The sequence below is a fragment of the Cornus florida genome, unplaced genomic scaffold, assembly GCF_030987335.1.
Source record: "Cornus florida cultivar Cherokee Brave unplaced genomic scaffold, ASM3098733v1 CherokeeBrave_3.0.0_Hap2_Chr03, whole genome shotgun sequence".
Classification (NCBI taxonomy): domain Eukaryota; kingdom Viridiplantae; phylum Streptophyta; class Magnoliopsida; order Cornales; family Cornaceae; genus Cornus; species Cornus florida.
In genome coordinates this window covers 6,369,355-6,395,342 of record NW_026775573.1, presented here as the reverse complement: position 1 = coordinate 6,395,342, position 25,988 = coordinate 6,369,355, and the positions used below count along the sequence as shown (strand labels likewise).

General features: G+C 33.9%; 3 protein-coding genes across 6 annotated transcripts; 1 reads left to right on the top strand and 2 right to left on the bottom strand.

Moving 5' to 3' along the window:
- Positions 1-1,046: 1,046 nt before the first annotated feature.
- On the top strand, positions 1,047-7,670 carry LOC132299219 (very-long-chain aldehyde decarbonylase CER1-like). The gene is made up of 10 exons (XM_059795710.1): positions 1,047-1,106; positions 2,101-2,318; positions 3,879-4,111; positions 4,220-4,439; positions 4,648-5,023; positions 5,134-5,241; positions 5,767-5,967; positions 6,308-6,406; positions 6,974-7,147; positions 7,286-7,670. The coding sequence occupies exons 1-10, from the start codon at positions 1,047-1,049 to the stop codon at positions 7,466-7,468; spliced, it is 1,872 nt and encodes a 623-aa protein (XP_059651693.1). The 3' UTR covers positions 7,469-7,670.
- A 104-nt stretch (positions 7,671-7,774) lies between these two features.
- On the bottom strand, positions 7,775-16,259 carry LOC132299220 (UMP-CMP kinase 3-like). 3 transcript variants are annotated; one of them, XM_059795713.1, is made up of 10 exons: positions 16,124-16,252; positions 14,693-14,755; positions 14,085-14,139; positions 12,945-13,062; positions 11,617-11,773; positions 11,369-11,449; positions 11,135-11,242; positions 10,981-11,052; positions 9,205-9,260; positions 7,775-7,972 (listed from the first exon to the last, which is right to left on the bottom strand). In XM_059795713.1, exons 2-9 carry the CDS (start codon positions 14,720-14,722, stop codon positions 9,249-9,251), a joined length of 633 nt encoding a protein of 210 aa, XP_059651696.1. In that variant the 5' UTR covers positions 14,723-14,755; positions 16,124-16,252; the 3' UTR covers positions 7,775-7,972; positions 9,205-9,248. The 3 variants fall into 3 exon arrangements, with proteins under 3 accessions (XP_059651696.1, XP_059651695.1, XP_059651694.1); XM_059795712.1 differs by lacking the exons at positions 7,775-7,972; positions 9,205-9,260 and having other exon boundaries at positions 10,805-11,052; positions 14,693-14,813; positions 16,124-16,259; XM_059795711.1 differs by lacking the exons at positions 7,775-7,972; positions 9,205-9,260 and having other exon boundaries at positions 10,805-11,052; positions 16,124-16,255.
- A 1,835-nt stretch (positions 16,260-18,094) lies between these two features.
- LOC132299221 (phosphatidylinositol N-acetylglucosaminyltransferase subunit P-like) lies at positions 18,095-22,926 on the bottom strand. 2 transcript variants are annotated; one of them, XM_059795715.1, is made up of 5 exons: positions 22,636-22,926; positions 21,275-21,548; positions 20,223-20,295; positions 18,963-19,081; positions 18,095-18,774 (listed from the first exon to the last, which is right to left on the bottom strand). In XM_059795715.1, the coding sequence occupies exons 2-5, from the start codon at positions 21,456-21,458 to the stop codon at positions 18,650-18,652; spliced, it is 501 nt and encodes a 166-aa protein (XP_059651698.1). In that variant the 5' UTR covers positions 21,459-21,548; positions 22,636-22,926; the 3' UTR covers positions 18,095-18,649. The 2 variants fall into 2 exon arrangements, with proteins under 2 accessions (XP_059651698.1, XP_059651697.1); XM_059795714.1 differs by having other exon boundaries at positions 22,667-22,924.
- Positions 22,927-25,988: the final 3,062 nt, after the last annotated feature.

The following is a 25,988-nucleotide window of genomic DNA, read 5'->3' as shown; positions in this document are numbered from 1 at the left end:
TGGAAGAAATCGCTAGTGAAAGATTCTTTTTACCGACAGAATCAACTAATTAAAATTAGAATGTTTGAGCAAGATTTGTAAATTTAAATCATTTGATTTAAACTATTATTTTATTTAAATTCTTTAGATTTTTCCTTTTCAAAGACAACAAATCTTATACTATGGTCCAGACTTCTTCGCTTCCAGCGAAAACCAAAACATTTTCTGTAATTTCATTCATTTCCACAAACTTTATTTGCATGTACATGATGTAGGCCACGGTGCATTAGAGTAGGATGGCAATTCGTACTAATTAGGTTAAAACAAGTACGTTACGGTTGAAGAGGACTGATTTGACACAATTAATTAAATAAGTCTAATCAAATAAAACGGATTAAACTCTAAAACATGAACACAACACGATTAATTAAACTGGATGAAATAACTATGACACAAGAATGATTAAGGTCAATTCAAATCCGCTAAATTCGTGTTACATGTGTTTGAGTTGTATCGGTGGGTCATATCGAATTTTGTTATCTTTTTAGAGACATTTTAATCGAATAATCAAAGCTAAACTTTTACAAATAGTTTTTTTATATTTCAATAAAAATCAAAGGTTTTTTTTTTTTTGGTTTTGGTTTGAGGGTAGAGGAAGGATAGGGTGAGTTGACTCTGGACTCGCACACGATTAGAGCTAGAGAAGTGCCTCTACCAAATGACCCATCTAACTCAACCCCACTCGAAGATAAAAAAAGAATTACTTTTAAATGTAGGTATATGACAGTTTTTTTATCATTGATTTATCTTTCAAAATGTGTGTGTGTGTATATATATATTTAAGAGAAAGACGAAGTATACGTTACAATTTGTTTTGAACAGACAAAAGCATGTGAATCGTATTGGTGCAGCTAACACCCTCATTTTGTTCGTATGGTCATTGATGGTTACATTTAGTTGTTGGTACATGTGACAAAATACTTTATTCAAGAGGACCTATATATATATAAACCTTAGAATAGGCAACTCCATATCACATGATAGCTAGGTAGAGTAGTTCTAAAACAATGGCTTCAAAACCAGGAGTCCTCACTGACTGGCCATGGAAGCATCTCGGAAGCTTTAAGGTATATGTTCCTAGTTTTATCTCTTGCATTTTCAACCACTTTTTTCTTTCACAGTTTACAACCATATATACGAACACGCGCGCGCGCACACACATATATATATATCTTAGACCTTCTACGTTATTGATCATAATGTGTTTACTCTATAGAACAGATAAATGAACTATATACGGCTCATTCATCTTCAACTAGAGTTATTTTGATCCTGCAATATTTTATTCGTTAATCACTCCGAAATCTTTCATTTTCATGTAAATATTATTTCTTATTTTGATTCTGCAATATTTTATTAGATAATCACTCCGAATTCTTTTATTTTCATGTAAAAATCATTTCACTCCCCTTAAACTAGAGCTACGCACTTTTGATTCTGTAATATTTTGTGCATATATTAATCAATCTGGATTATTTTATTTTTATGTAAATATTGTTTCGTTCACCTTAAACTAGAGTTACTTTTGATTCTGTAATATTTTATTTGTTAAAATTTTCATGTGAAGATCATTTCTTTCACCTTAAACTAGAGCTGCTTTTGATTCTATAGTATTTTGTTCGTTAATCATTCCAAACTCTTTTATTTTATTGTAAAGATCATTTCATTCATCTTAAACTAGAGTTACTTTTGATTCAGCAATATTTAGTTCTGTAAATATTATTCTGAATACTTTTATTTTCATGCATAAATCATTTATTTCACAAGTACGTGAGTTCACCTACTCAGCCAAATGCATTGAAACTTGGCAAATATTATAACGAATTCCATAATAAATACTGTTGCTAAATTAATGCATCTCATTTGTTGTAGTACTTTGGAAAGTACGTACGATGTACACAACACATTGATGTTCTTTTTCTTTTTTAAAAAATATATATATATACACACTTGCATTTTTAATACTCACCATGAAATCAAAATATAGTATTAGTTTTGTTTTTTTTTTTTTTTAATAGAATTAATTTCTAACTTGGGTTTTCATGTAATTGCATGGTGAAGCATGTAATTTTGGCGCCATGGGTGGTTCGTAGCATGTACTTGATTGTTATGAAAGAAGAGAGAGACCTTTTCAACTTTCTCACAGCCCCATTTCTATTGTGGAGGATGCTTCATAACCAAATATGGATTTCTATTTCTCGTCACCGAACAGCCAAAGGCAATAACAGGATTGTTGACAAGACTATTGAGTTTGACCAAGTTGACAGAGAAAGCAATTGGTAACTGATTCTCTCTCTGTCTCTCTCTCTCTCTCTATATATATATATATATCAATGTCAAAGGGATATGGCTTGGGGATAGTTACACAAAAGCTCTGCACCATAATCAAATTGAAAGTTACCCCTGAAATTAAATTAGTCAACGCTGAATTATTGAAAGTTTGCAATTAAGAAAGCAAACCAAAACACCAAAACGTTTTTGGTAATTTTTGTTAGGATTTGAGTAGTATCGCATTTGTTGTAGAAAAGAGACTTAAATCAAAAACACAAAATTGGTGTTTCCTAATGTTTTTGGGTGGTAACAAAAACACAGTAGCTGTGAATAGTATTACGATAACAATTTTTCTCAATGTTGCAAATATTTTTTTACCAAACACATTTTCGTGTTTTTTCCTTCTAAAAATCTTGAAACAAATTTTACGTTACCAAATATGTTTTCAATTTCTATTTAACAAAGTACAACAAAAATACTGTTTCTGTTTTGGGTGAAAATAGAAATGCAAAACGGAAATGGTCAGCAAACAGGCCCTAAATGTGTCATGATAGTTACTAAATTGCCCTTTAGTTTATTTGCACAAAATCCACAAAGCTATAAGAACATAGGACATAGGGATAGCAATTCCCCCCCCCCCCCCCCCTGCCGCGCGGCGGCGGGTACCCCCGTCCCAGCTCGTTTTTGGCCGTTTTAGAAACCGTTTAGCTTATTTGGGCGGAGATGGTTTGACGTAATGAAAATCCGCGTGAGTTCGGTGAGGGGGCGGGGGGGGTCGCCCTGCCCCGCCCCGCCCCGTTTAGATAGCTAAATTACTTAAGTACCCTTATTTTATTAGTATATATATTTTCGTTTAGTACCCTTACTTCATTAGTATATATATTGAGATAGTTTGTTTTGCAACAAAATTTGAAAATCCGGAACAAGTTGTTTGCGCGACCATTTAGAATGTTTTTAATGTTGAATTTTATGTTAAACTATTTATTGCCCATTCTTTTTTACGAATCTTTTAAATAATTATATAATTTGAGTTGATGAAAAAAAATAAATGGAGGAGAATTTATAGTCTTAAACAAGGGAGGGCGGATACCCACGGGGTATAGATGTTAAACGAGGGTGGGGATGGGGTGGAAAGTTCCCGTTTTTGCAGTTTTGGGCGGGGATGGGATTGGGGGTGAGATTTTTAAACGGTTGCAGGGGCGGGGGAGGGTACACCCGTCCAAACCCGCCCTCGTTGCTATCCCTAATAGGACATATATGCAAAATTCTTATATTTTAGGGCAATTTATGCCATTTATTCATAAGGGAATTTAGTATATATGTACAGTGGTAATATGCAAATTATTTACAGTTCAAGTAGGCTTAAATCATATAGTTTTTTAGGTGAAAATCCCAAACAATGTAGAACATGCGTGCATACGACGAAAAAACAAAGATATAATTGATTGATAACACCGATGACATGGTACTTTAAGTGTCTCAAAATTTTCACTCAGTGTGACTGTATGTGAACTATGTGTTTTTAATCTTGTGTGTTTAAATTGTGATCTGATGGGGGTGATTGGCAGGGATGACCAAATCCTTATGAATGGAATTATATTCTACATAGTAAACATGGCAGTTCCTGAGGCTTCAAACTTACCCCTGTGGAGAACAGATGGTGTGATCATCACAACTTTGCTCCATATTGGACCTGTTGAGTTCCTCTACTACTGGTTACACAGAGCACTGCACCACCATTACCTCTACTCTCGCTACCATTCCCACCACCATTCCTCTGTTGTCACCGAGCCCATTTCGTGTAAGACCATATCTATCATATCTCTTCTATATGTCTTGGAACAATTGAATCTTTTCAATTTTTTGAATTTGGTATTCTAATAACTGTGTGTGTGTGTGTGTGTTTCAGCTGTTATTCATCCATTTGCAGAACATATTGCATACTTTTTGCTCTTTGCGATACCAATGATGGCGACAGTGTTGACTGGGACTGGCTCTATAGTGGCAATCTTTGGTTATATCACTTACATTGATCTCATGAACAACATGGGACACTGCAACTTTGAGCTCATTCCTAAGTGCCTCTTCACAATCTTTCCCCCTCTCAAGTACATTATGTATACGCCGTCGTAAGTCTCCAAATCTCTTTGAAATTCTGAACTTAATTCTTCATTCTTAACAACCAACATAATGTTGATATAAACCAACAAGTGAAATTCAATATATTTGCATACATGTGTACGTCGTATAAATTTAGAAAGAAAAAAAAAAAATTCAATTTATTGAGTTTGTTCTTATATAATATCTCAATCACATTATAATGTCTCGAGTGAACAGATATCACTCCCTGCATCACACTCAATTTCGGACCAATTACTCATTGTTCATGCCAATCTATGATTACATATATGGTACCATGGACAAGTCCACAGATACACTATACAAAGATTCACTCAAAAGACAAGAAGAGTCGCCGGATGTAGTGCATCTAACGCATCTCACAACACCAGACTCCATCTATCATCTCCGGCTAGGGTTCGCCTCCTTGGCCTCCAAGCCCCACACATCTAGCTGGTACCTGTGGCTAATGTGGCCGGTGACATTTTGGTCCATGATCATCACTTATCTCTATGGCCGGACATTCATTCTCGAGAGAAATATCTTTAGAAAGCTCAAATTACAATCATGGGCAGTACCAAGATACAGTATCCAAGTAAGATTCACATTATTATTAGTATTTTCCTTTTTTGGACACACATTTCTTACTCTGTTATGTGTATTTTCATTGCAATGTTTAAAGCATTGTGCTGATTTTATTTTCAGTACTCACTTCGAAGGCAAAAAGAGGACATCAATGATCAGATTGAAGAGGCCATACTAGAGGCCGAGGGAAGAGGTATTAAGGTGTTAAGTCTAGGCCTTTTGAACCAGGCAAGTTCATTCATCTTTCTCATCTCTTGTTTTTCTTCCTTATGGTCTCTTTTGATCACAAGTGAGGTACCTAATCCGGTAAATTTATAAATTCTTATGAACTAAAGGTTTAGAGATTTAGAGTGTCCTTATATTATAATCTTCAATTGACATCTAGAGCATGCAGCCTACTTCCTTTGCTGCAATTTGCCTACTTCAGGAATTTTTAACAAGGATAGCAGCCTGTTTCTTGTTTAATCCGCTGGATATTAGTCCAACACGTGTTTCAATTTTAATTATCAAAGATTTTGACTGCTCTGATACCATGTTAACCACCATCTACTCTGAAAACTTAAGTTGTTAGAGATGGTGTAATTTAAATATATAACACTTCTAAACATTTTCTGTTCATCAAGTCAACAATATTGTAATACTATAAAATATATAGTTAGACCTGGTTTTGTCCATCATGATTAATCAGGTACTATTTGCTCTCTCTCTCTCTCTCTCTCTCTCACACACACACACACACGCACAATATTGCAGGGGGAGGAACTTAACAGAAATGGTGAGCTTTACATCCAAAAGTATCCTAAGCTCAAAATGAAGGTGGTAGATGGAAGTAGCTTAGCAGTTGGTGTTGTGCTAAATAGCATTCCAAAAGGAACAACACAAGTGCTCCTCAGAGGCAATCTATCCAGAATTGCTTTTTCCATTGCTTATGCTTTATGCCAAAAGGGCATCCAGGTATGTTTACCTTTTTCTTTTCTTTTTTTCTTTTTTTTGTTTGCTCATGTGTGAACAATTCTGAGGGGGATGTGTGAGCATCAATTAGGAAAAAATATATATATATTGAAGTTCTGGTTAGGATTAGAGAAAGATGGAGACTTGTTTCCTCAAATCAGGAAAAGTATTTCCAAATTATTACTTTTTTCCGCGTGAAGATCTTAAAGTTACGTACATCTGATTCTCTCAGACCCTGCAATGACGGGAGCTTGAGTTTGCTCTTTTTAATGTGAAGATTCAACAAAGTATGACAGTTGTGAAAGTGTATTAATTTTTCTTACATTACTTGAATTTATGTCAGGTGGCAACATTATATCAAAATGAGTATGAGAAGCTGAAGCTGAAGCTGGAAACAGAGTGTGAAAGTAATTTGGTCCTGTCAAAAGGATATGCTCACAAGGTAGTTATCATACCTTTTTCCTATGTCTGCAATACTGGTCTTTCTTTCTTGTACCCCAAATTGTTTCTATTATGATTCCTTAACAAGCCTAAATGTCATACAGACTATGGCCAAACAGGAAAGATATGGGCTTAGAATAGAAATTAAGTATATGCGATTTATAACAGTTGACAAACACAATATAATCCACTAGAGTCTTGGTTATACCATATATATAAAAACCAATAAAATATAAAGTCCAAGGTTCATCTTTCTTTTTAGATTAAATTTGAAAATTAAAATTCCAACATCAGTTTAAGGCCTTGTCAAGTTTATTAGTATTTTTATTTCTCTCATTTTGACTAGTTGAGACACTGCAAGCTATCTAAATTCTGAAAATTGACATACTAGTCTAACAAATTGATGGATTTCTAAATATATTAAATTTAATATTATATCATGTTGCATTCATCTAGAAATTCTCGTATGAAATTCCAAGAAGAGTACTATGCTAATAATAAATGAATTTTAGTTCTTTTTTTTTTTTTTTTTTTCAATACAGTGACGTGTGCAAATAAATTAATGTAGGTATGGCTAGTGGGAGATGGATTGACTGAAGAAGAAGAGCTGAATGCATCAAAAGGAACACTCTTCATTCCATTCTCACAATTCCCACCAAAGAAAAGGCGCAGCGATTGCTTGTACCACAACACACCAGCAATGTTAACTCCCATGTCTCTCCAGAACCTGGACTCTTGTGAGGTTTGGAACTTATACACACACACACATATACATATTGTTTCAAAACATACACACACACATATACATATTGTTTCAAAACATACATTTATATATGAGTGTGTATATATAAACTTCTGTATTTTGCGATTAATGTGACAGAATTGGTTGCCAAGAAGAGTGATGAGTGCTTGGCGCGTAGCCGGGATAGTGCATGGCTTAGAAGGATGGAATGTACATGAGTGTGGTGACAATATGTTTGACGGTGACAAAGTTTGGGAAGCCAGTCTTAAACACGGGTTTCAGCCTCTGATGATTCCCCAGTTTGCCAAAGAATCAGGTTAGTGCAATATTTATCGATTTGGTCATTTGTAAACTTTGAGAAACCATGAACTTCTAAAGCCGTAAGTTAGGATGTTGTGCCTTTCAAAGCCTTTTTGGCAACAATAATGTTCTATTATGGATGTCTTTAGAGTATTATTGGAGCATCTACTGCAACTATGACAATTGAACATGTTTAAGATTATTCTACTCTACTTTAATGTACTCTTTCATAAGATTTCTACTTGTACTGTGTGTGTGTGTGTGTGTGTGTGTGTGTGTGTGTTGTAGGATAAGCCAAATACCAACATTCAATTTGAGAGAGATCAGTGGGACAAAGAGCATATGATGATTACCATTTGAAATTAATCTCTATTATAATTCAGTCATATAACAAGAATGCAAAGGCAGAAACCACATTACATAAACTGTAACTTTCCTGTTTATCGATTAACAATAACTGTAGCTTTCTATAGTAAAAAAACTTGGGCCGGAGTGCAAGAAAGCTTTCGCTAAATAGAAAACCACCTGGAAAAAAGAGGGAATATAGAGAAATTAGCTTCAAAACAACAAAAAGCTGAAATAAAACAATTGAAAAATCATTATAAATGGAGAAGGATAGTTTTGCAACATGTGGTGATACATTGTTATGTCAACTCACTAATGAAATTCTGTGTTTTAGTAACAATTGAATCCTTTCAAGCCTAGGAAAGCAAAAAGAAAATGGAAGAGAGAGAGAGAGAGAGAGAGAGTCCTTTTCTTAAGAAGAATCCAAGAAAATGACAGTTCCGATCTTATTAATCCACAAAATTCTCGCTGCAACTGTCACTTTTGAAAATATATAAAAATCGTGTTAAGGATATTCGAAGTCTCATACATAGCCTTGTACACTTTACTAGGAACACAAGAAAACTTGGAAATTCCATAACAATACTTCCAAATATAAATTCTTCATAATGCATCTCTCTCGAGTGTCAACAAAATGTTTACTATTCTTAACTATCAGGTGAAATTTCATCTCAAGACCAAACAGTATATTTAACACTACACCATAAACAATTTTGCATCATGACTATTTATAGATTACCAAGTAGTAGAACATATAAACAAGGAAATGATTGATGCTGCTGAGCAGCTTCTCAAATATCAACAATGGAACATTTAAAAGTCAGACCAGGGACCACTGATTAGTGAAAAGGCAAAAGTTTGAGCCGAAAAGTCTAAGAGTAGCCACATTGTCTCTCCCAGCACTGGAGTAGACATGACTAGCACCGCATAACGACACATTGAGATTCTCACTTCCGCAAATAAACCTGGAAATTAGGTCTATACAAATTCCAGCACTCAATATCATGAAGAGACAGGAGCTCCACTAGGCAATGACCTTTGCTATTGAGAATCCTTCATGAACCAAATATTTCCGATATTTTTGAAGCAGTAGCATAAAAATGGTTATTAAAATGAAAATTTGACGATAAAAAATGAAATGAACTCTTTGGCTGTATAAAGATCCAGCCCCAGTAATGTTTCTTGGCTTTTAGCAGAGCTTTACAAATGTAGCTAGAACTTGGAAAGGAAAATGACAAAAAATCACTGCTTCTGCTCAAAATCTCAACCATATAAACTTATAAACCTAAGATATGCAACAGAAATTTCCATCAAAACTCCATAAATCTCCAAAAATGTATGATCCAACCAAGACTAAAATATAAAAAAATTAAAATAATTCCTGAGGTTGTGAATTGTGATGAATGCATTACCTCAATGGAAAAGTGCTTTCAAATGATGGGTACAGTTCCGACACCTAGACAGCAACCTGCAATGCACAAACAATTCGATTGTTTGAATTAAAAAAAGACATGGACAACTGAAATGAATGGTCAATGCATATATCTGCCAATTTTTTCCCAGGAAATTCTTTCAATTATTTATCACATGATGCCACATCCTTATCCTTACAATATAAAAATATCAAGTCATTCCTTGATTTATGAGAAAAAAATTGAGTGGTCATACATGATCAGGTTCCTGCACGAAAAATCAAGAAACAAACTTCGAAAAGTTATGCCACATGCTCATTTTTTAATGGAGGGAACCCGAAACTTGCTTAAAAGATAAATCTTTCCCCTACTAAAAAGATCAACATATGATGGGAAAAAACTTCACATAACTCTGCCACAGGCGCATTATTTTAATGGAAGGAACTTGGTGTAGCTACACTAGGAAAAAATTCTTACCTAAAATGAAGACTAATCAAGAGGTATCATTGCTAATGAAAATATTGTATATCATATTTAAAGGAAAATAAGGGCTGAATTCTGTAACTGTCCAAAAACTACTTTTTTTATTATTTATTTGAACATAATTGAGCTTTTTCTTGTTCCATGGTGGATAATACTTTCACCATCCTTGCCTTTTTCCCAAATGCATGAAGTCGGCCACATGGATTTTCTTTTTTCCATTATATTCTATTATACACCATGTCTCCTCTAATATTTAAGTTCTAAAGTCATTTTAACAACTTCATTCCATGTTATTTTTGGTCAACCTTGCTGTCTTTTATCTTCTATGAAAACTAATTTTTCCTTCCTTGTGGACGCATCAATGGATCTGCTTTTCTATTATTTTGCTGCTAATAGGTCATCATCCTTGCCTAAATCTCATATGCATGGAGTGGGTCACATGAATTCTCTCTCTCTCCATTCTTTTCTATGGCATACCATTTCACCTACTATATATAACTTTTTTAAGTCATTTTTAATAACCTCATCCCATGTTATTTTTGGTCACTCTCTCTGTCTCTTGCCTTCTATTACAACTAGTCTTCCTCTTTCCATAGGAGTATCTTGTAAGTGTCCAAACCATCAAAGTCTACTCTCTCTAATTTTCTCACCAATGGGTGGACATCTAATTTTTCTCTCACTTTCATTAGTGACACTATCTCTTCTAGCCTTCTAGGTCTTATTCCTAAAATCTCGCTTATACTTTGAATAGTAAATTTATCTTTTCTAGTCACTCCTATCATCCACCTCAAATCCACATTTCAATTACACGAATGTGCTATTCTTGTTTCTTTTTTAACGCCCAACACTCTAACCGGATCCGAGTAGGACAGACCAAATGGAGACAGGCTTCTGTCCTAAATATTGCAATTCGATGAAATTTCTGAATGCTTTCTACATGCAGTGCTTGTCCCTCATTCAAATCCATTATTTAGTGTACCCACAACACATCCATTATATCTACTTCATTTTGTTCCTAAATCTAAATCATACCTTTTTTTTATTTTATTCCATCACTGTAATGTGCCGGCTGCATTCAGAACTCCCAAAAAATGCAGAACATCACTTTGCCAAAAAATTGACTTCTGGAAAGTAGGATATTGAACATTTTATTCCACACTAAATTTTATAAGTACACAGACATTTTCATCAAGACGATACACGTCTCGTCCAAAAGCATTTTATTTTCTCTCCAAATTGGCGCATACATCGATTAAAACTCCATGAAGCATCACTACGGTGTCGGTGTTTTACCTTCTCATTCAATGGGGTGAAAACGGCTTTAACAGCTTCAAACACCTCTTCAATAGGCTTTGCAGCATCAATCTGAGGGCAGAAGCAACATCAGTTGTTGCAATAAATCATAAAACAAGAAGGTTGTCAAGGAGGAAAATGGATAAAACATTACCTGGCGAACCTTCCCCTTGGACTTGTAATACTCAATCACTGGGAGGCTCGATTCCATAAAAACCTTAAATCGCTTCCGTATTGTATCAATGTTATCATCTTCTCTTCCCTTCATTGCCAGTAAAAAAAAAAAAAAGACGAGAAGAACAAATAAAATTTTAAAAAGAAGAAACAGCATAAGAAACAGAGATTGGATATGAGAGCTAAGGGCATGCACAAGTAATATATGACTAACCTGGTTCCGATTCAAAAGGCGCCTCTCCATCTCTTCTTCTGAACATTCGAAAAAAAGTACAAATTCTGGCTCAATTCCAGTCTGCAAACCATCCAAGTTAGTGGCAATTAAGACAACATATCCTAAAGTAGTATCTTCAATTGAAATATCAACAAATGAGCCACTTTGAACTGGCAATCAAAGCAATTGTATTTGTATATACAGTTACAACATAAAGATTCAAATATGGGGCTGTATAGAAGACTTACAACAGACTCAAAGGCTGCACGATTTTCCTCATTACGAGGGAAACCATCGATAAGAAATTTGTCATTACCACTTTCCTGCATTGCTCGTTGGAGAAGCTTAATTGTTACCTCTGAAGGGACGATCTTTCCCTCCTTAATCATGTTCTGAATCATGGTCCTGTAAATTATTGGAGCGCAGAAATTTAGAATTGAGGTATCGCATAACAAAGTTGAAAATTAGAAACCAAAGCTTGAGATGAAAAAGCATGTCCTGCTCTACTTAGTTGGAAACGATGATATCTGGTAGATAAATTATCTCAGCATCGGTAGATAAACACATGCAACAAGCATGCAAGAAAGATGCATACAATGTAGGACGTATAATAGAACAAAAATCAATCTTAATCGATGGCACCAATCATTTAATTTGTGGAGATAGGAACAACACAACCCTAGAGAAATATACTGTAAATACAACATTTTCACTTGTTACTAATCCTATCCTACCAAGAAAGACAATGCAACTTTCCTACACCAAGAAATTATTTTTCCATACATTAGGAGAATTCTTCCATTTCATGCATGCAAATTCAGAAGATTAATAGGACAAAAATCAACCTTAATTAAGGCAATAATCATTTCATTTATCGAAAAATTGGACAGTCCTATACAAATATGCTGCAAAAACAAAGTTTTATTTTTGGTATTACATCAATCCCTTCTTGGAAAGGAACACAACGTCACCTTTCTACAAATGGAAATTAGCACTTCTATATTATAATGAATACTGGCACGAATCCTGTCAGTTTTAAAAATAGTCTTCACACTAAACAAATCAGTTAAAACAATTTGCAACCAACTTTTTAAAAAAATAATAATAAAAAAATAAAATAAAATAAAATAAAATCTCTCAAAAAGAAAGGAAAACTTCACCGAAGAGAAGATTTAAGCTACAGTAATGATTTTTCAAATAAAAATGTAACTTTTTTGGCCAAAAGAACTCGCACAGAGACAAACACAGCATAACTTATCATTGTAGATCAGATAGCATCCAATCAGTTAAACATGAATTTGCTACTTCACCTAATTGTTAAAAATAAGAGGGGAAAAAATTAACCAATATGAGGTTAACCACTCTCAAGCTAATGCCTAATTTAAAGTTGCATTCTTCTAGCAACAACGATCTAATCACATCAGATCGGGAATTATCGTAAGCAATCTACATCAAGCACATTGCTCGCTTTTTATGCCAAATTTGGGAAGCGGAATTCAATTGTTGCTTTTTCAAGAGGAATTTTAACATAGTGTGTGGACATATCAGCAAAGAAATGAAACAAAGAGAACTCAACCCGTTTTCAGAACCGGATTTTATTTCTGCTCGGAGAAGATCACCAGCACTGAGATGGGTGAACCCAAAGTGTTGCACAATGTTTGCGCACTGGGTGCCCTTTCCACTGCCTGGGCCACCTGTTCAATTTAATATGTGAAAAATGGTAAATCAATTAAGAAGTCAAAAAGCCACTAAAGTTCCATAAGAAAAGAAAAAAGACAAGAAACGCTGACTCTAACAAATAAGCTATAAAAAAATAATACACCCCAATTGTAGCTAAAAATAAAAAACACTCTGCTCTTTTCTTTTTCTTTTTTTAACCAAATGTGTCAAGAAATCAGGATAATATTTACATATCCACAATCTTACCAACCTTCAAACTCATTATCATTGCCTATAGTAACAGCAGAAAATTTAATACTTAAGACTATTTTATGCAATAAATAAATACAATATAATCCCAGATCTTTTTTTCCCAGGAAATGATGTGCTTCCAAATTCTTCTAAACCCATAAAACTTGCTATTATCATCTGTTAAGAAAATGGTAAACTGGGGACTTGGAATTCTCATATGCCATGAAAAATTCATACTCAAATTTACAATTTTTATATGGGATGATTCATTAATGAAAAACCAGTGAAACTAGAAAAGCTACATGAGTTTTGATGTGTAACTTTGAGAAAATAGTCTTAATGGAACAATGGAAACAATAGACCTAAATATCTGAAACCTCACAAACTTAGACCCATCCAATACACTGAATAACAGGGGAATGAAATGGTCATTCCTTGGTCAAAATTTTGTCACGATTGGTTTGGTCAAATGGTCATTCCCATACTGATCATTCCTTCAACAAGTGAAAGTACTGGATTCCATTTTGAAGGATTTAAAAATATAAACAATCTGACCACATCCCTCATTCAATTTCACCTCTCTTCAATATATATCTGCAAACATACATATCTAGAGATGGATAAAAAAGGAGGGATCCACTTATACCTGTACGGGAATATTTGTCCATATATATATGGTGATGTTCAGGAGTAATAGTATAGTTCACCTTTGAGTTATTCAAATTACTTATACTGGCAGAGACCCTACTATTTCAAATAAGTAGTTGAAAGATTTATAATTAGATACAAAAATCAAAGCGCTCACCTAAGACAAAAACAACTCTAAACTTCTTCTCGGACAGCGAGCCTCCATTTGCCTCCTGTAATCCAGCATATATGTCAAAATGATTACCCAGATTCAATGTGTGTGTATGCCCATGTAACACATGAAAAAGAATCGCCCATAAAAGAAGCATCCATGCCTAGCAGGTTAATCTTCTGAACTTAGCAGACAACATCAGCCATATTCAATGGGCTTATAAACAGAAAAAGAATTGCTTTACAAGTTCAAATGTAGGTTGACAACTTGATCAACAGAAACAATTCTTTGACCATGACAATTGTAGAGCAGTGCTACACATGCTATTGATGATAATAGTCTTGTCCATCATTACATCAAGTAAATTCTAATACAGAAAGAAAATTATGGTTCTTCTGATTGTTTGAAATTCAGAATAGATCGGTATTGTTTCAAGCTGGAAATCAGTAAATGGTGACACCACCCACAGATTTCTTAAGCACAAATTTATGGTTGATAAGTGTACTCTTAGCTTGCATTGACCAAATTTTCCAAAAGGTAATCTTATTGATCAGTTAAACTTTCAAAAATAACTTATCATACAAGTATACAACAAGAAACAAAATAAAAGCTACCTTATTTGAAGCATCAACAACAGTCCCCATCACTGCCAACTATATTGTATTTAAATATATTATCTGCATGCAACCAAGAACTGAAGTTAAAGTTAATCACGCTAAAGGAAGACCCTGGTACCTGACAGGAAAAGAAGAAAGAGTGCAGTGAGGAATGGAAGAGATAAGTCTCCTTCTCACAGACTTGGAGAGAAAGATAGTACACTTCTTATTACTAACTGCAAGACCATTGAAGACAGAAAACATAAACATATAAACTGCCAAAGGGTTAATTCCTAATCCAATAGATAGCTTTTACTTTGATTTGATACGTTTCCTGATCAATTACATTTCATCCGCACAACCTGAGGACGAGTGAATTACTGCACCAACAGTTTTATATACAAAAAGAACATTTACAATGATCCCATAGTGATTCATATAGAAATTGAACTCATAAAATGGTCCAGTAAAAAAGCTGTTACCATATTCACCAACGGAAAACATAAATAGCATCATCGATTGGAATTATAGAATGTCCCTGTTTCTTTCTTTTTCTTTTTTTTTTTTCCAGTTAGGTAAATACCCACACACAATTGGCAAATGCCCACTATGGGGCTCAAACCCCTCACTTCCCCTTTGAGGGAGGAGAGATTATACTAGCTAGGCTAATGGCCAAGTGGTTTGTTTCAATCAACTGTCAACAAAAACAACTGGGGTTATTTTACTAATACCAAGAATTCAATGTCTCAATTCAACTCATAGTAAAATGGACTCGTCCGAACACCATGTAACCAATGAAAATAACAGAAACAAAATCTTTTATGCTAAGTTTAGGAGTACCGAGTTGGCGCCTTGGAATTGGAATTTGAAAAAAATTAGTTCAAAGTTTCAACTAATTTTTCTCCAATTTCAATTCCAAGTCACCGATTCAGTGCTTCCAAGCACAACATCACTAACATTTTGATATGCCCTTATATTAATTAACTATATGATACCAAATGTGTTTATTGAGATTAACTCATCTCAACACCGTATTAGAACAGAATAAACACATCCAAGTGCCTTGCAATCAATAAATTTTACATATGTGGAATTGGGTCTCTGAAAACAGGCATATTGGAATTACATGGCACGAATGCAATAGAAAAGAGAGTAACTTTACATTAATATCACTGCAAATGGCTAACAAGAACAATATATATATATATATTAAATTCATAACTCATTCAAATTCCACAAAAATTAATAAGAACCCCGAAACACCAAACTAACAAAGATCAATTAAAGTGCAACTCGGATCAAATCAAAGCAAAATTGCAAACTTTGAAAAGTGTAGAATTCAAATTCAGCGGAGTTAAGGTATATGAAGCTAATAATGTAAGTAAGAGAGCCAACAGTTTCACCAAATTACACAGTAATAGCTTGAGATGGACAAAATCATAAGTTTACCTTTGAAAGAAGAAGCTCCTGAAGTTGTAGAGAGAGAGAGAGAGAGAGAAACAGGAGGGAAAGAAGATGGAACCGAAGACAAAGGTACCACAATATCTCCGTGCCCACTTTTAATAGGAGCGTTTAATGGTAACTCCCCCGTCGGCTTTAGGGAAAGGGAGTTTCCGTACCACTCTCACAGTCTGGCTCTGTGGGCTCGGAATTTATTTATTTTTAAATAATGATATTAATTAATTAAACTGATGGTTTTTAAACCGATGATTAATTATACAACATTGCCCTTTCGTTTGTTATGAAAGGAAAGGAAATTAATATGGAATATAATAAAATATCTATTTCGATTATTTATTAGTGAGTAAGTTATCCCTGCTCATGTGTCTATTCACAAATATACAAATAATTTGTAATTATAAAATTTAAAAAGTGATAAATAAGAAAAATAATTTTTATATAATAAAGTTGGTCACCCTTGCTGATATCCTTTCTAAATTTTAAAATTACAGACTATTTGTACATTTGTAATTGAACCCATCGATAAGTATGCAAGTTTTGTCTTTCTTTTATTTAGTATAAAATTTAAAGGGAAGACGACTATTTTTTTGAATGAAAATCTTTTGCACAACTAAACATATAAAATGATTATTCTATTATTAAGTCACAATTGGTGTCATTGTTGACAAGAGTGTCGTGTATTTGCCCTTTTTATATTTAGTAGTAAAAAAATTTTAAATAAATGACAATTTTAGTTTAAAATAAGAAAGAAAAAAAAAATCTATTATTTCTCACCAAAGACAATCGAGTATTAAAGATTTGCATTTTGGTTTTCCCAATTCCAAGTTTAGAGAAGTAAGACTAATGAATACACAAAATTTGATTTTTCTGGCAATAGAAGCAAAGAAATAATAATTCAAGGCTCCTGATTTTAGTATTCTCTCTCTTTTTTTCCCAAGAAAACAGGAAGAATAATATGTACCATATGACAAATGACATCCTATTAAGTCACAATAAGTGTCATTGTTGGATATTTGACAACATGCTGAACATATATACCTACCTAATGGAGTAGATCACATTCCAAACACATGGCAAGTTGGCAACCACATGAGAATGCTTTCTCTAGAAGGTTTTAGGGAATTCAATTCCTTAGACCATTCCATTTGCTCTTGCTGGCTTTGCTGTTGGCTTCAAGTTCACTCTTTGCCAGATGAGAATATATACCTCAATTATTGTTCTTTTCTTCATTTTCTATGTTAAGTTGCTAAGCAATACCATATAAAATAATCCTAAATTTTAGCCCTTTCAACATATTTCCTCCACCTAGATGAGAGGGGTGTGTATCTTAGTTCCAATGGAACAACAATGGGTGTGTGTGTGTGAGAGAGAGAGAGAGAGAGAGTCGGGACACGAGTTCAAATAATAAGGGATATTAGGTTTATCTATAGAGCACTTGCAAGCGGCTGTCGCAACACTCACAAGCACACTCATGATCGGCCCCACAAGGAGCTGTGAGGTCACCACAATTTTATAAACATTCCACCCAATTTTGATACTTTGATGCCATTCAGTGTGCATGCAAGTAATAGAGCCCTGCCATGCATCTAACCCAAGTAAGGAATCAAGTATAACTATAAGCTAGCTAACAGTTGTCTGGGGTCCAATTTATATGGACCAGAATTGGAATCAATCTGCCACACTAGTCAGATGAACAGCAAAAATATTATTTTCTGGTATTCTGTTTGATATATAGTTTTCAAGATCAAACCAAACCAAGCCAACTTGAACAAATTCTGAAACAAAATGGAGTAGAAATCATTAACATAATTTCTTACATTCCTTCAACTAAAGATAGATTAACCAAATGCAATTCTGTGAATCACACGGTGTTCAGGCTTCTCTATTAGGAGATAACAACGATTAATAACAGGGAGAGGCAAAATTGCAGAATCACAACAATTATTAGTAGTACATGAATGAAGACAATCAACGTTCACTACGAAAATAACAATTGCAGGGCAAATACATTAGCAAGCCAAATCTCAGAAACTCTATCTCAATCTACATGGAATTCCCAATTTGACTAGTGTTCCTCACACATTCATTAAAGGAAGAATACAATAACCTGGTTATAAGCTCTTACATGTTAACCAAGTATTGAAGTACCTGGTTCAACCACCAAATAGCCCGCGTAGACCATGGCTTCAAGGAATTGATTGGTCAACTGAGGGTGCATTGTAATTAACCAATCATGTGTCAAATTCAACCTCTTCAATTACCATGTAACTTCCATAGTTGATTACTCTTGAAGTGCCCTCTTTCCAGAAAACAATTTTTGTTATCAAAGTTGAACCAGTTAATATGAGCTATTGATTTCATACATTCTATGAATGAGAAATCAGCCAAGTCAATTTCATTAAAATTTATTTTATGAATATTTTGAAAAAGAAAATTTGTCAGAATAGTTTTCAATAGATTAAGCACAAATATCTCCAAGGAGGGCATAAGATCAAAATTACTAGAGCTGGATGATCATTTCAGGTCATTGAACATGAGGTCATTGATTTGGTTGATGCTAATATCAGATATGGGCTCGATGGGCTGCTCACTTCCTTCTGCTGAAGGGACAAAGCCCAAAGGTTCTCTACTAAATTCATCTGCATGGTAGACCAGCAACACGTTGTATCAAGATGACTAGATTAATAGCATATGGGGTTCAATATTGCATGTCATACATTTTTGCCTCTATCAATAAAATTCTCCAAATCTTGGGATGAATTTCATTTAGTAGGGAAAAACCTCCCCAATTTGTATATATCCCTAGAAAGTACAAGCTAACACTTACCAAACATTGTGTTGAAGGAAGTTGGAGGAGGGGTTGCCATGAAGTTGAGGCCAATGTAAAATCCAATTGCTAATACTACTGTCACCATTGCGTAAGTTGGCACCGCTAATGCCCAGTACCTGAAAGGTAAAATACCAATCTAACAATCTAAAGCACAAGAATTCCATGCCAAGTCCCAAGGAAGACAATGTTGACACTTAAAAATATCAATGACGCCCACGACTATGTTAGTGTATGTTTAGCTGCCATATTCATCCACACTTCAAAATTTTAGGACAGGCACAGCTGTGAGTGTCTTAAATGTAGTGAATGGATAGACATGTATAGTTATATGTATTGTCTGTTGTAAAGGATAACTGTGCAAAAAGAAACTGAATAATTTTCACAATAGTGAAAATACAAAATATAAGATCTTTTAATATTACTCAAGAAATTTAAAACAGAAGAAATGAAGGTGGATGCTTGCAAAAAAGATAATGTAGAAGAGCTCCTGAATATCAGATTTGTCATTCAAACCAAGTTCATGCCCTGCAACAGGATCAACATAATGATAGTTATAGTACACCAATGACTGAATCGACCCCAACTAACTAGATCAAGATTCAAGTAAGGACGCTTCTCCTCCCTATCCTCCTCCTCTTCATCTTCTTCTCTTAATTACATGAGACTAAGGCATGTGATTTGATCAGCAGTCGTCACCTACCCATGTCCTGCACTCATATTTGTGCCACGTCATGTCTACACATATTCCCCAGGTGAAACACTGAATCAAAGCACATTTCCAGAAGTGTCATTTTACATATTTCTGAGCATTTTGTAGTGAATTTGGATTTGTCCAGATTTTCAAACTTAAGCATCCCAAAATTTTCAAATTCTTTACTTATCTGGCAATCCAATTTATAGTTTATTTGTTTATGAGAAAGCATCTAACAGTTTCAATTTTGTTTTACAAGTTTTTTCTTTTATCTGAACACCTTTCCATCTAAATGAACCAGATTAGGTACAATCGACCAGGCACATCCTTTGAGTCTGACGTTGGCTGACATTATACAACCGAATGTGGAATGTTAAAGCCATGAGAGCTCCTAGGCATCCCAAAAACATTAGTTTGCTATCAAATGAGAGACTGAAAAATTCTCCCCAAACAAGATAAGTATACAGATGCTTATTAGAACAAGGGAATGTGTGTATCAAAGGATTTGATGACACAAAAACACGCTCAGCAACCAAGAAGAAAGCACATTGATGCATCTTACTGACCTGCTAGGATAGTAGAAAAGCCCAATAGAATGTAACCACCGCTCAGGAACATATGCCCATACCAAGAAAAGAACTGCACACAGAATTCTATCAGAAAGTAAAAAATTAAATAAAATAAATAAACTCCAAAAGTGATACCAAGAACGAACATTTTTATTGTCCGTGATAGCTCACTTTTTTTGTGCGAGTTGATTTAATTGTCTTGTGCTTGGAAGCTGTTTGTATTTCTTCACAATTATAAGTTTAAGATGGAAAAAGAAAAGGATAAATGTTTAATAATGTGGCTCAGGAATAATATTGTTCATTTGAAGGCACCCAAATATTGTGGTGTTGATGTCATTTAAATATCTTGTTTGCCACTTAAAAAAAAATGAAAATATATATATGAAAATACTTCATCTTGCTTGCCTTTACTTGATATCTGGCCGATTGGCAATGTTGAATAAATAACCAAAAACACTCTTAATAATGCATTTGTACATCTAAATGGAACATTGTCAAACAGCTAGATATTAACCAAAGGCATGGAAGATGGAAGTACTTTTCATATATATTTTTTTAAGTGGCAAACAAGATAGAGAAATGACATCAACACCACAATATTCGGGTGCTTTCAGATTGACAATATAATTCTTAAGCCACATTATTTAACATTATCTTTCTCCTTTTCCATTTTAAACTTAAAACTGTGAAGAAATACAAACAGCCTCCACGCATGAAACAAGCAAACCAACTCGCAGAAAAAAGTGAGCTATCATGGACACTTAAAATGATCATTCTTTTAGTTGTAAGAGATCAGTCAGCTTGTAGAAGTATCCAGCTAAAAGACAAGTCTATTGCCCATGGCACTGTGTTTTGTGCCATGCAGAAAAAGTCCAATCATGCAATTCTTTCCAGCAACATTATATTCTAACATGTCCTAGCTAAACATGCATGTGATTCCCACCACCTCTGATTAGACTTTGTGCATTAGAGGGAACTCATTTAACTAGGCGATTTCCAACTTAACTCAGACTCGACAAAAATTAGAAAATGTGAGAGAAGAAGTGGACCTGTTGAAACAACAGTTGAAATGGACCCAACAAACCCATAAACTTCTGAAGGCTTTGGACCGTATGCAGAAATACCAACCCCAGAAGCCCTGTTATCTGGATCAGGAAAGGAAACAGTTGCCCTCTTATTCCTATTGAAACTGAGGATTCTTCTGGGACTATTGACAGAACGAGGATCTTCCATTGCTGTCTCTTTCAGGAGTCAAGGTTTCCAGCACAGTCTACGTGCATCCTATTCCAAACCACAACTCCACTGGCTGCAAGATTCCAATAGCTGTAGAAGACACAGCAGGGATCAAAAGATGAATTACAGCCAAATTCCTCTTATGAGCAAATGATGCCCTGCCAGTTACCATATCACATGAAGCTTCAATTGAAATGGCTTTCAGTAACAAAGTGAGCTCCTTTACCGTAAATAAGTGTCCGCAATAATTGCAAGAAAAATTCACAAGATTTGACAAGAAAAAAAAAATGGAAGAAAAGGGCTAACATTAATTCAAAACAACCAGTTAAACTGTTATAACTTATAACCTATAAAAATTGCTGCTTTTCAGTTCACAATTTTTTTTTAGTTTAACGCAAATACCCAGTTGTGGTCATAGGATCTGTCTTGTTGGGATTTATCTTCTTTTTTATTCTTTTGGAAGGTTAAGCAATCACACACACCCATGCCTCCACTGAGGCTCAAACCCCCAACCTCCCCCTTTGGGGATGAGGGGCTTGTACCAGCTGGGCTATTACCCATTTGGTGTGTTGGGATTTATTATTACAATCTCACACACACACACAAACACATAGAAGAGAAAAATATGTATTTTTACAGGAGATGTAATTTTCCAGACACCTAAAGTTAGCCACTCAATCATTACAGAAACCTCATCTTATTCTATGAAGACTTCAGACAATGGTTAGACCATACTTGGAAACTCCATATATACATGTAATTTTTCACATCCAAATAGATAAATACATTTAAGAACAGGCCAACATTATAGATTTATAAACATGTGCCAATCTTGTAGCATTCACAGTCAAGAAAGTGATTATGGTTGTACCTTTGGTACTCAAATATATGATGAGAGAAGTAAAAAATGGGGAGAAAAATAAATAAAACTGATGGCACTAAATAAAAATAAAAATAAAAATAAAAAATCAGGCTGGATTCATAAGGTATGCAACCAAAAACCCTAACACTCAAAAACCAATTTAACTCAAAAACTCCTAAAATCAACCATGACCAATAGAGACCAACCCACTTTCATTTACATCTAACAACAAATATTGAATCTGTAACAAGAAACAAACACCAAATACACAAAATCATGCACAAATCTTGTATGCCCTAATCTCATTACACATACCAGAAAACAGAACAGAGAAACCCAAATTTACCATCTCTTCGACCCTTAAAATGGGATTTCTGAAGGATTGTGCTGTTTCAAGTTCCATTCTCCATGACTGGGACCTTCCTCCGTCTTGCTGTTGTCCACCAGATTGAGAGCTTCGGTGCTCTAGCTCGCCGTCAATGGCTGTTTCACCGGAAAGCCCCAAACAGAACTTTTGGTAACAGGTCTTCTGACTTTGCTATCATCCGCTATTTGTTTGTTCTTCGCTTTATTTTTGTTTTGGCTCTTTGGGGCATTGCATCTTTTGATCCTGTGTGTGGGCTTGTCCTGTTTTGTAATCCCATTGCTGTTTGGGCTTGTTTGTCCAATGGCTTTTTTTTTTTTTTTTTCTGTTCTTTTTCTTTTTGGTTGTTGATATCTCGTTTTTATATATACAATTTGATTGATTTTTCAAAACAATATAAAATAGACAATGATTTAGAATCCAAAAGGTCGGACAATACCGAGATTTATATAACTAAGGAGTGAGGACTGACATTGTTATAATCATGTCATTAATATTTTTAATATTTTAATAATATCAATTATATCCACGTTAAATTAGTCGAACTCTCCTATCTTAAGGCTGATGCCTTAACAATTATGTTGTGCATTGAAAAAATATCAAAAGACAAGTCGTGAGATTTAAGCACATATACATATATGTAATTATGTATGTCTAAAAATACACTATATTCTTTTTTTAAAAAAAATTATTATTAGAAAAAAAAAAAAAAAAGGTTTTGAGTATTTCAAAAAAATGCACTATTCTTCCTAACTTTATAAGAAAAATGATATATACGTGAGTTTGATCAAGTTGTCATTAATTAAGATCATAAATGAAGTGAGGGAATGGAAGACATTTTATAATAGGTGTCTATAAAGTTAGTAAATGGAGCCATGGAGGATATTTGCTTCCATTAACATATCAACCACATCGCGTGACAGCTCCATTTACTTTTCTATAAGGATGGTCGTGTGTGTGTGTGTCTATATACATATATATATTTGTAAATATAATTTGTTACATTAGATTTACAAAAAAAAAAAAAAAAAATGAACAAATTATTTTTAGCTCAAACCATTATTTTATACTTTTTGAGTAAAAATATTTTTATCAATAAGAACTAACCACATAGCATGTCCAAGACCCATATAACTTTTATAAACCTATTTAATATATGATTGATTTTTTAATGGAATGAGAAAGAGAGAGAAGAGATAAAATATGTTGATGTGGCTTAGTGGCTGTGTAAAAGAGTTATGCAAAATACATAATAATTTTAAGTGCAAGAGAAATTTCAAAAATAAATTTAATTTATTTTTGGATAATTAACTATTTATTTTTTAATTACCACTTAAAATTTTGAAAGAACTACACATAAATAAAAATTAGGAGTTTTAAATAACAAAAGGGTATATTTTAAAAGTTAATTTTTCGATTTTATTGAATTAAATAAAATAATTGCAAATGTTTCAATAATTATTATTAAGGTTCAAAATACCCTTCAATCTCTTATTCAAAAATATCAAAATACCCTTCTTAAAATTAATTTTAAAATATTAAAATAGATCATTGAGAACCAGCTTGAACTAACAAATACGAATTACACAGTTGATAATGAAAACTTAAAAAATGGGCTACAAAGTGTAGCAAGAATGAGAAAATTGATTAAAAGCCACTAAATATTGGTGATAATGCTTTCCAATTTCCTTGTTATAATCCTTTGATTTGCATTTGCATCACAGTTGCTTGTTCCTTTGAAAGACATAAACCATCGAGAAGCAGGGTTCAATATTTTTTAAAATTTTTGGTATTTTGCAATTATATGATTTTAAAAAGGATATTTTAGTTTTTTTTTTTTTTTTTTTTTTTGATATTTTAGTATTTTGAAATAAGAGTTTGTAAGGTATTTTGGACTTTATTAATATTTTTTTTGATGCATTTGTAATTATTTTCTTTAATTCAATCAAATTAAAAATGAACTTTTAAAATAGATCATTTTGTTATTTAAGACTCCTAATTCTACCTATATGTAATTTTTCTTAAAAAATTAACATTTAAAATCCATAATATGTATCAAACATATGAAAATTACTGTTCAAAATATCAATTTATTCTCATTTGTTTATTTCGATATTTTTAACAATAAAAATAATACAGATGATGATTACTTTTACAAATTACACAGCTGACTTGACGTGGCAATTAGTGATTGCTATATATATTTAAACAATTTTGAAGCAGTGCACTTTTAAAATTTGAACAAACATGTTGGACCAAAAAACTTGATACACAGACTATAAAATTTAAATCAAACTCAGTGTAATTATGTTTATGCTATATATAAACAAGGACTAAAATCTGAAAACTCTCGTATTGTTTATCAAAACTATCTACTAACCCCTTAAGTATTAAAAAACATTTCTGATATAACATAAACTATCACATTATTCCCATTCTGTCACATAACCGTCAAGTTCCTGCGAAATGACAAAAATACCCTTGATAATATATTAATATTTATTTAAATATAATTATAGTAATTATAATAATTATAGTAATTATATAGATATTATACACACACACACACACATATATATATATATATCCTCCATTATCTGCAAACGAAGAAGCCAATTGACAATAAATACCAACATAAATGGCATGACGCACAAAGGATAATTGCCCTAGGGTTTCTTGGACGAAATAGGCCACTGGGATTGAACTGGTTTGTCGGGGTGGATCAAGGTTGCTTGAGACATCGCTAAACTGATGGATTTCAACAAGGAAGCTTGAGGCGTCGCCGGACTAAAGCAATTTGTTGGGTTTCACCAAGGAGAGCTCACTAGTAAAGTTTGCCGATAATGGATCTAGTTTGGTCATTCACCAAAGCTCGTTGATTTATTGTCGGATGAAGCATACAGGTCACGGTACTACCTGGTTTGGTCATCGTCACCGTTGTGGTTTCATGCAGAAAGAACCATGAGGCTCACGAGATAAGATAGAACTGGGTTTCGTCGGGGTGGGTCGAGGTTGCTTGAGACGTCGCTGGACTGAACTAAGTTTTGCCAAGGACGGCTTGAGGCGTCGCCGGACTAAAGCAATCTGATGGGTCCTGTTTCATCTGGAAAAGGAGCTCATCGGACTGAAGCAATCTCTAAAGTTTAGTTGAGGTTGTTTGTTTGGACTCACATTGGCCACTGCTAAAACATGCCGGAAAACATGGAGTGACGTTGTTGAAGAGAGAAGAGATTCATTAGACTTAGGTAGGGGCAGTTTAGTTATTAAGTGGTTAAAAGGGTAGTATGGTCATATTCAAATGAAA